Source organism: Ornithodoros turicata, chromosome 2 (genome assembly GCF_037126465.1).
Source record: "Ornithodoros turicata isolate Travis chromosome 2, ASM3712646v1, whole genome shotgun sequence".
Taxonomy (NCBI): Eukaryota; Metazoa; Arthropoda; class Arachnida; order Ixodida; family Argasidae; genus Ornithodoros; species Ornithodoros turicata.
Window position 1 is genome coordinate 40,194,987 of NC_088202.1, and position 10,594 is coordinate 40,205,580.

Sequence of the window (10,594 nt, forward strand, 5' to 3'; positions counted from 1 at the left end):
GCTGGTAGATGAAATGGTGATTTTATCAAACGTGGCTAGGCCAACCACTTAAGCCAACCAAAGGGCGTATTTTCGCATCTTAGAATTGGCGAAACGTAGTGGCCGCAAGTATGTACACCGCGCCTTATTGGCGAAAAAAAAAGGGGGGGGGCCGCAGAACCAACCCGCATCATACAGGAGCACCGCGGCACAACAAAACTTGATGGAATTGATAATCCGTGTGGTTTAACGTCGTGAAACAACAATGATCATGAGCGACGTCACAATGATCAGTCCGGGCTGAGGGTCCTTCAGCGTGCGCCGAGATCTCATGCAGTCTCGGAACACGTCCCTCGCGGCGAAGGGTATTAGCGTGCCACCACATTGCTGGCGCCCTCGGCCGGGTGCGAACCCGCAACCTTGAAAACAGGGGCCCAAAAGAAACACGGCCTTTCCTAACAAATAATACCGAGCTCTTGAGAAGGAATAACGAGAGCAGCTCACCTGGAGTGCGCCCGCGCGTGGCGTCCAGAAACCCTCCACTCCTTCAAAAAGCGTGTAAGTGAATGAGGGACGTCGACGCCACCTTGTGACGCTCGCAGGCCTGCTGACGTCACGCGACGAGATCGTGCTGCCCGATTGGCTGCTTGCTTCAGGTGTGTCTGCGCAGGCTTGGAGAAACCACGTGACGGAGTGTCTGTCCATCCACAAGGTAGCAATAAGGGGATGTTCGTAAACCGGCATGGGTCAACAGAAGGAACCACATGCGCCTCAACCCTAGAATGTTGCCCCCCCCCCCCCATTCGGGAGAGGGACCAATGAGGTCGCTCCACGGGCAATAGGGGAAGAGAGAAACTGCGGAGCTGCGCAGACAGCTGACCCACTCGCATAGCGTATTATGCAGTGACAATACAACGCACAGAGAAAGTATTGTGTATGGTGGCGGCTCCTGAGTCCTGATAAAGTGCTTGATGAGTGAAACAGGGTTCCCACCCAAGTTAAATGCCACTTACTTACTTTTTCAAATATGTATTTCTGTGCTGCAAAGAAGCTGAGAGTAATGGTGATTGCCGCACCAATTTCTTCAGCACGTTGCACAACCTGTACGGCGTCCAACACGTTCGTGTGCCTGTCCCAGGATGAAATCGATACCCGAAAGAAGAAGTGTTCGACGGTTGACGATACCTCGAATCAATAAAGACAGTACCAAACTGCCTATTTCACGGACATCGCGTGAGGCGGCACGATACGGCAGGCTGAAGCGAACGGCGACACAGTGTAAATACACGGAAACGTCCGTGTCGATGGGCTGCTACGCATGTACCGTGCGAGAATGATTTGATGTTTTCTGGTGCAACAACAACCTGCGATAATGAAGGACAAAGGTCCGCAGTGCGCTACTGATGGGAATAGAGTCCACCACCGTACGTGTAGGTCCGTCCGTGGCTCGGGAGGTGGTTGATTCGAAACCCACCGCCGGATACCCACCGGTAAAATGCGTACAGACTGTCACGCTACTTGGCGCTCGGTTCTTCAGGGATGCTGGGGGAAGCCTCGTAAACCCCACAAGACCCGTTTCCGACAAAATATCTATATAGGGCCATGTGATCACCATACTGTATTTACAGTACGGTAAAATTGTGTTACCGCCATTGTAACAATGGAAAAAAATGCATAAAAAGAGTAGACGAGTTTACAAAGCAATAAAGGCTTTCGAGAGCAAGAACGTTCCAAAAATGGCTTTCGCCAAAAATTTACCACAAAAGATGGCTCTATAAAGCTACCGCGTTTGGCATTTAAAGGAGCACTGAAGTGACCCCAAAATCTTTTTCTTTTTTTGCGCTGGGGCGTGTCCTACAACGGGTAAAATAAGCGGCGGCGAAAGAACGACGAGTGCAGGTGACCTTCAGCGCGCGTGAGGCCGCTGTTCCACCACGTACCTCGAAAAATCCCCCACTCTCGAAAAGGGCGTATCGGAGAACGAGTGGACGTCATGACGTAACGTGGTCAACCGGGCACGTGACTCGTGACGTAGGGCGGCACCGCCGAATTACTTACGTCACGCCAGGATCGTGTCGGCTGCCCGGTGTTTTCTTTCTTTCTTTCTTCTTCTTCTTTTGTAAATATGACTGCACAGTTATAGTACACAACAGAGCGAAATATTTCGCATGGTGGTTCCTGAGTCTGACAGACAGCTTGACGAAGGAGACAGGGTTTCGAGTCAGTTAAATGTCACCTCACTGCCTCTTTAAAGTCACTACCATTTTATTTTTTATATCAGTGTGATGAACACATGTAAGAAACCTTTACATATTTAGCCAGACGAGTGCCCGCGGTCAAAGGCCCCTAAGAGATATGACGAGACGTGCTTCAGTTATCATTAACGCGGTATTATCTAAAGGGTGATAAAATAATGAGAGAAAGTCGTCTGAAATCTGTAAGTGCTTAAGGTAAACGGTATCACCCAAACGACTGCGAACATTTGCAAACGACACACGGGAATTATCATCCAGCGATAAAGCAGCGAGAAGCGGTAAACAAAAAAAGAAAAGAAAGAAATCCTAGAAATCGCAATAAGATGACACTCCTCATGTCTGCATGGGACATACACTTGTTCCTCACAATACAGTGCAATCAGGTGGCTAATCTCCTCGAAGCAGAAAACAATGCTTGCGAACGATTTGATAGACGATAAGCGCCTTCCAAGCCCTTCGAAACGTTTCAGTGAAATGGGCGCTAGTGTTTCCAACCTACACTCGCATTTTTTACCCCGGATTGGACGAAAAATGGCCTCAGATTTCCATAGACAGCGGGTTGTCGGTGCCGAGAACAAATACGAGTAAACGACATCACCTAAGCGCACTCCTGTCCTGTGGTGACAAGCCAGTCGGAGAATACAAATGTGTGAGAACACAACAAGCAACAACAAGTCCGCCTCAGCCTTCGTCATTCCATCCGAAGGCGTCGTGCACGGAAGACGCCTTTCACATCCAACCTCCTCCACAGCTGCGGAACTCTATGCCATCCTTTTCTTTCTACAACACATCGCAGATTTTCCACCCCGGGAATGGGCAGTCTTTACAGACTCCAAATCTGCACTTCAAGCAATTGAAACTTCCGGCATACGAGGCCCATCCGCACCCCTAGTCACCGACGTGTTAATGGCTTACCACACTATCTACGCCGCAGGCCACAGGCTAGTTCTCCAGTGGGTTCCAGCCCATTGTGGTGTCGTGGGGAACGAGCAGGCCGACAGCGCCGCAGAAGCAGCACTCTCGTCTCGGAACCGGACCCGTATTGTTCTGCTCAGAGGAGACCGCCGTTCAATTCTGCGACGTCTAGTGACACCCCTGGCTTCCCGCCAACGGACAACCGACATTCTTCCCCCCTCTATGTTGAACAGAGTTGATCCCATGCTCGCTTTCCGCATGCCACGAAACACATCTCGTCAGGATGCTGCATTAATCCACCGCATGCGCCTCGATGTGGCCTTTACAGCTCAGTGGCGTTACCGCTTGAGACAAATTGATTCTCCCACCTGTTGCCACTGTGGTGCTCTTGAGGATCTGGACCACATTCTTCTTCATTGCCCTCACTACGAACCTTCCCGAATCACACTCTCCGAGTCTCTTCGTCAGCTGGACTCTCGCCCTTTCTCCCTACCGAAATTGCTTGGTCCCTGGCCCACTCCAGCCCAGCAACGCTCTGCGCTCAAAGCTCTTCTGACATTTCTGGACACCATCGGACTTCGATCGTTATTGTAAAGGGGCTCGTTATTTTATTCCCCCCATTCCACCAAGCACTGGGGTAGAGTATCGCCTGTTGCGATGAAACTCCCCACTCTCCAAGGCCGAAAATAAAGTTGTTGTTGTTGTTGCGTCGTGATTTCATCGTACACTCAAAATTACATAACAGTTTCTCTGCGATAACAAAGAAACATCAGATACCAAGGGCGACTTCGTGAGAGGCGGCAAGCGGAAAGGAAAACAAAACCCGAAAATTACGGTACGAAGTGATATCGGCGATCAACCCAACTCCTTTAACCTTTCCCTCAGATTTTTATTTATTTATTTAATAAACATATCCCCCCAACTCCTTTACCCAGCATACCCAGGCAGCCCAGCCTTAACCCAGGGGAAATTGTATATCATTACATTTTCGGTACAAGTGCCACGGCAGTAAAATTCCCTAGATTTCGAACGAATTATTTTTCCCATGCATACTTAAAATCCCCTAGATCTTGGAAAATTTCCCTAGAGTTGGCAGCACTGATGGACGCTTTCCCATGATCCCATGGAACGATTCCGACAAGGCCGACGTGGCGGCACTATGAGCTATGGGAGGAACTGAATGGGTCACTGTGGCATCTCTTGATCTTTCTTTCTTCTCACCAGTGCTTCACAAATAACGAATAAATCATCGTTCACCGTTGAGCGATTGCATGCCATTCGTGAGGTTCCCGAAACCACCCACCAGCTCCCGTGGCTCAGTAGTTAGCGTGCTGGCCATGTCACGTCGACAATGGGAGGTGCACGGGTTCGAATCCCGGTGTGCTGTCTGGGGGTTTTCCTCAGATGCTTTCAGACACATGTCGGCACACTTCCCTTAGAAGTCCGTCCCAGGACGCACATTCCCCCAGGGCAGTAAGTCGTGACGTTGCCCACCTCTGTGACGTCACCTCTGTGAAGCCGACAACGGCGAGCCCCTTTCACCACCACCCGAAACAGTACTCGAGATAGAGCTCGAGGAGCCGCGTCTGCCGACTTCATGAGATGGATTCAGAAAGGGGCTGCATTTTACAGTCGTTCGCCCGTAAAACGTGCAGTCTCCGACTCATGCTGCGCTCTGATTGCCTGACAGCGACACGGAGTCTGAATCGAAGGGCTCTTACGCTTCACTAAAGGACTAATAATTTACGTAGCCCATGGGTCAAACTAGACAATGTTGTCTATCATTTGCGATACAATGAGGCCGGACGCTCACCGTACTGTCGGGGTAAACAATCGCAGTAACATTTACCGAAGCAAAAAGATATGCTACGCGTAATGATAACGTGCTACTCAGACATATTGCCAGCCCTCATTAGGGGGCCAAGGTAGAAGCAGATGTGCAGACGTAGCATCTGAGAGAAAATCGCAACACTGCACTAAGGCAGGTAATGGTGTGACACGTGTATGTTCCGCCTTTTTTCTCTGTTTCTTTTTTATTAGCAAGATATCGTAGAGCGTGAAGAAAAGCAATGTACAAGTTTCCGGCGATGCAGAATCAAAAATAACAGACGGTTAAGAGCACTTCTTCAGGTGAAGAAGTGCAGCCTACTGCACGAAAGTCTTGTTTTTAATGTATATAGTAAATAGTTGGTGCTCTTAACAGACTTTGTTATTTTTTATTAGCAAGACTCAGGCAATACGGATTACATACTAAAGAAACCGATATTCAGTATGGAACCGCACGAAGTTAAGTTAAAATGTGCGTCTACGTTCAGTTAAAGTCGTTTTGTCGAAGGGCACTAGGGAGTTTTATGAAATCGTAAGCGTCCCCCCTTCCCGATTCCGTATCGCTGTCAGCAACATGACATCACCCATTCCAAAGGAATCAGGCAATTGGCTTACCATATTTTCGGAAACGTTATCGTGAAACTTCTACGCTTTCCTAAAACTCTCTACTAACAGTCATCAAAGTCCTTGAACCGCCAACAGCAGCGCTGAAAGATGAAAGCGGGAAGGCTACCGTGTCATAAATAGTGATACGTTCCGCACTTCTGCAATGACGATACGGACCAGTTTTAGGCAGGGAAGGTGAGGGGGAGCCGCGGATGGAGCCCCCCAGGCCCGTACCTCTCCAGGGGCTCGCCCGACCACGGCCCGATCGTTGCTAGCAACCAGGAGTCGCGAGGAAGCGGGCCCGGCCGGAACCCTTTTGGAATCATACCCGGGGCCCCTAAATTCTCTCGCCGGCCCTGGTTATAGGCATCGGCGTGCATCAACGGTGTGCAAAAGCGAATGCGTTTTCATCCGGCAACAAACCTTGGGGCCCAGTAATTTTTCGAAACCTGGAAATTTGGTGCCTGTGAATTTGATGTACAGCTTGGCTAAATCATGTGCGCTAAACTTCTTGTTCTGCATCCCGGAGGTTTAGATGGCCAGCGTGGACTAAAACATATATCTTATTTTGTATTAGCAATTAACGTCGCTGAAAGATTCAATCTGTAAAATTTGAATGCTGTTGGTGAGCGTCACGTATTTCTGCTGACCACGATTAATCGACAAGCCTCCACAAATTTCGGTTTCGCAAAAGGCATAGGTGACGCCATCGCGCGCGCAAGCGCTCGTCTGCTTGCAACCGGGCTCGCTTAAACTTTCACACGTTGCAGGGTGGTCGGCAGTACTGATATGGAGACGGAAGGCGACTTTGTTGCGGAAGCCCAGTGGAAGAGTAACGAATTTCAGTCCTAAGTCCTCGAAACAATCCTTTCCGGAATAAACAATAAGAAACAGCGTCAAAACGAATTCTGCGTTTGGAAACTTGTTGCTTCCCCGACGCGGAATCCTCGGACGTTGCAAGAAAAATGTCGCCGCAGTTCCCTGTGAAGCCGGCCCAGCACGCACGATCCCTTCGAGCCCTCGAGAAACACGCCGCCACATCGGCAAGCAGACCGTTCGGCAATAAAACGCATGGTGCACGTGCGATGCTATGGAGAGAGGCAAACGCCACCTATAGATATAGAAGGACTGCTCCTTCCGCCTGCCTCGTCGATCGATTTGCTTGTCACCAATGAAAAATACTGCTCAGCCTAACCGTAACAAGGACGCGACAGGCACCGCAACGATTGTCGTGCCGCTGTTACGGTCTGGCCGAACAGTATTATTCAATGGATCATTACCAAGTGAGACCTCGCCTGGCTTCCTTAGCTATATTGTCACGTTCCACATTGAGTAACAGCTATATATGTATGTGCGAATAATTATTTTAAAACCGAAGCGAGTAGTTGCACAACAAGACAGGATATACACATGCAGCACATGTACGGCTAAAAACATGTGTACAGCATCGACAGCATGTATACGCGATACGTAAGCACGGATCAGAGTATGAAGCAGCGCTCAATTTCTATGCCCTCTCTTGTGTCGTTTTCGGCCTACGTGTGCAGCTTTAGAACTTTTCGAAAATACACGGTCTTGAGGAAATGTCGATTCGATTCGAAAATTCGAATACAAAATTCCGTATTCGATTCGGAAATCGAGCCGAATATAGAATTATCCCCTTCGCGGTATTCGAAAAATCCGGATATTCGCACGTGCCCTAGCAAAAACATGACCAAGCCAATGTCATGCAAATGATTTGATGTATTGTGGGGCATTCGTATCGTCCTGATCAGCGCAACCGAACATGCTGGTGCAACGTTTATCATCACGTCCACCCAAGTCTGCGGTGGTCTGACACACCTGAGCGCGCAGGACACAAACCCTTTGGTTGTGCATCGGTCTCCACTTGGAAACATAATCACCCCACAGCAAAAAAAAAAAAAAAAAAAAAAAAACAATGTGTCTGGGACGCGTGTCTATTTGGGTTGGCGCGCACCGGCACCCAGCCAGCGGTTCTGGCTTCAGATGAAAGAAGAGAGCATTCACCGACAGCGAATTCATCCCGTGAAGTTCACGTGACAAGGAATCTGCTTTCTATGCGGAGAAAGTGGCGCCACTAGAAAAGATATCTCGTCGGAGTATTTTTGAAAGAACGCAATGACGTACGTGTCCTAGGCGTAAATGCGTTTCATTTCATTATTACGCAATTCATGCGACGCACCTGAAGATCCAGTAGTATGAATATTACTCTCTGTATATGTTCCCCGCAATCATAGGCGCCGGGGGGATTGCCATAGCCCTCCAGAAACATCATGACCGCTGCAGCCCCAGACTGGATATGGGTTCTAAGCCCCCCACCCCTGGCAGGTTGAAAGGTCTCCGCCTATGATTATTTCGAGGAACCGATCGAAATACCGCGAAAGTCAGTGGACGTAATGATTAATGAATGCCAGTGAAGGTAACTAACAGAGCATAAAATGAGGTGTGTTTCATTAATAAACAGCATCATAAATTCGAGGGTCATCTCCCACGACAGTGTTTACGGTCGCATTAGGTGCAAAATCATTTCAATATTCGCACGATTTTTTAGCTACGATGTGTTTTAGCCCTTGCACTACCAAACAACATGATATACAGGGTGTTTGCTCTAACGTATCCAGAAAATATATTAAAATCGAGCGATAAAAGAAAAGCAAGTGGTACTTTTCTGCTACTTGAGTAGGAGACAGGTACTGCTTCACTAGCAGCACCTGTTCCTTAGCCAAGTAGCTGAATAGTAGCGCTCGTTTCTCTTTCATCACTCGCTTTAATTTCTGGACACGTTAGAGCAAACACCCTGTATTATTTATATATATCGCTCTTTCTTTATTCTTCTTTGTTAATGTAAGACACAGTCTTGCTGCCCGTCTAGCCTAGTAAAATAGTAAAATTCTGATCTGTTCAGTACTGAAGTGACTGAAACTGCACCGCAAGAACCATATTCGCGTCTTCGTAAGGGCTTTACCTAATAAAAATTGTCACGATGTTCCGCTATGAAAAGGGTTTTGAGTTGGCCTCCTCACAGTTTCCGCTTCTGCCACCTTGCCAAGTCCCACAAGAGTGACACAGTGTCCGGCTATTGCACTGACAATTCTGAACGTTTTCCTGTACAGTGACAGTGTGAACTTGAAAGGGCCATATCAGCGCGATTGCAAACGAAATGTGGTCTCACAAGCGTGTGATATTTCTGTGCAGTGATTTATCCACACACCCCTAACACCCTCCAAATGTTCAGCGACACCCACCACAGGGGGTGCCCTTGCGATTTCAGCGTTAGGCACATGTCGGTAATGATATCTTAAGCTGTAATGACGTAACTATAACAATGACCCCCCACCCCCATTTTTTCAACACCCCTCCGTGCTAGGGATTCTAGATAAACCACTGTTTCTGTGTCATACCTGCGCGCAGAGTCTACGGCAAAAAGTAGCGACACGAAAAATGATTCAAAATACTATAACCCAAATGATATAACCCGAATTGTGAATGGTACTGAACGTGCGCATCCCACAGTCAAGCGCATTGCACGGCGTTAAGTTCACATTAAGTACAACCACTAGAGCTCGATGCAATTGAAATTGGTCCACAATCATGTTCAGTTGCGAAGGCACATCAGCGAGCGTGTTTTAATTCTTTCCGAGACCAAATTTATTACCTCCGTTTCAGTTCCGATAAAACCTACCTGATAGCTTATCCGTGTCACAATCAGACTCCGCGTCATTGTCGTTAACTTGTCCTCGGGTTTTGGTGCCAGCGCGCTTACTGACACTCATTTTCTTCGCCACAACTTGTAAACGACTGTTCGAGCGAGATTGCGTGCGAGTGCAGAAGAACCGCTAGCACACAGTGAAACAACAGTCCGCCGGTATCACCATCAACTTCCTTGCCAGCAGCGATCCCAGTGCTACGAACACCTGATTCACATCCAAATAACGGATGCTTCGGATTTGGTTGCGATCATCATTTCTCAGCACATCGCCTTGACGTAGTGGCGCCGTGGCGCTGGTAACAAACGGCCTTTCTCCTCTGTTGCTCTGGTAATCCATAATTGAAATCGAAGACCATATCTTTGAATTTCACTTGATACGCGAAATGTTTACATTTTTTTGCGTTTTATGCAAGGTAAAAAGAAACCTAGTTCAATAATGACAACTTATACAGTGATGCCAGACTCAAAAACGGAATAAAACACCTAGCAGGTTGGCAACAACGGATGGCTTGCTGTTTTTTTTTCTTTTCAATGGCGGCTCCGTAGCGAAAACGCTAAACGTGGTTGATAGTGCTAACTGCTAACGTCATTCCCTGCAAATTATGGGCAACGCAAGGAAATCAAGAAAGAGGAAGAACGGTTACAACTACAGCGTAAACCACAGGAGGAAGTTGAAGAAGAAGCTTAAACGGAGAGTCAAGATAAAAAGTAAGCCTGTGAAGGAAGCATGGGATGAAACCAAAGGTGTTTATGAAAACATGAAAGACATGGGTTTGTCGTCGAATCCGAACGAAATGGACGTGTCGGAAGATGTTGAGGCCACAAAGAAACATGTGGTTGAAGCTCTTGAAGCTGAGGCGTCGCAACCGACAAGAAAAACATTACGGATGTCTGGAGACAACGTCAAGTTCTGCGTGTATATGTTAGAGAAATACGGTGAAGACTACAAGGCTATGGCGAAAGATAGCAAGAACTACTACCAGCATACTCCTGCACAAATTCGCCAGAAGATAAAAACGTTGCAAAAAATACCAGAACAGTGGAATGCATATCTTAAAGCCAAACAAATGTGTGGGGAGCCATGATATGTGATGCTATTACACTTCAGTGTAACGTGCACGAAGAACACCTTCTGCGTTACAAGGCAGAAAAGCTTTGTATAAAGTCATGAAATATAGATACACAGGTCTCTGAACATCATTTCATAATTAAGGCTTGTATAAAAGGGCACTGTGCAAGGAACTAAGCTTACATTTCCCAGAAATTGTCTTCAGAAGCAGAC

At 47.7% G+C, this 10,594-nt stretch overlaps 2 protein-coding genes across 3 annotated transcripts in view; one reads left to right on the plus strand and one right to left on the minus strand.

Moving 5' to 3' along the window:
* Positions 1-9,553, minus strand: part of LOC135385316 (AMP deaminase 2-like) — a 51,954-nt gene extending 42,401 nt beyond the window's left edge. For both annotated transcript variants that reach the window (XM_064614569.1, XM_064614562.1), the window contains exon 1: positions 9,286-9,553. In XM_064614569.1, the coding sequence (XP_064470639.1) occupies positions 9,286-9,376 (91 nt within the window). In that variant the 5' untranslated portion in view covers positions 9,377-9,553. The remainder of the gene's footprint in view (positions 1-9,285) is intronic.
* A 267-nt stretch (positions 9,554-9,820) lies between these two features.
* LOC135385319 (nucleolar protein 16-like) lies at positions 9,821-10,507 on the plus strand. Its single transcript, XM_064614572.1, has one exon. The coding sequence runs from the start codon at positions 9,915-9,917 to the stop codon at positions 10,395-10,397; it is 483 nt and encodes a 160-aa protein (XP_064470642.1). The 5' UTR covers positions 9,821-9,914; the 3' UTR covers positions 10,398-10,507.
* The last annotated feature ends 87 nt before the right edge of the window (positions 10,508-10,594 follow it).

What these genes read in the sequence shown, in the direction of transcription:
- LOC135385319 (XM_064614572.1), top strand. Translation starts at nt 9,915, where the DNA reads ATGGGCAACGCAAGGAAATCAAGAAAGAGGAAGAACGGTTACAACTAC.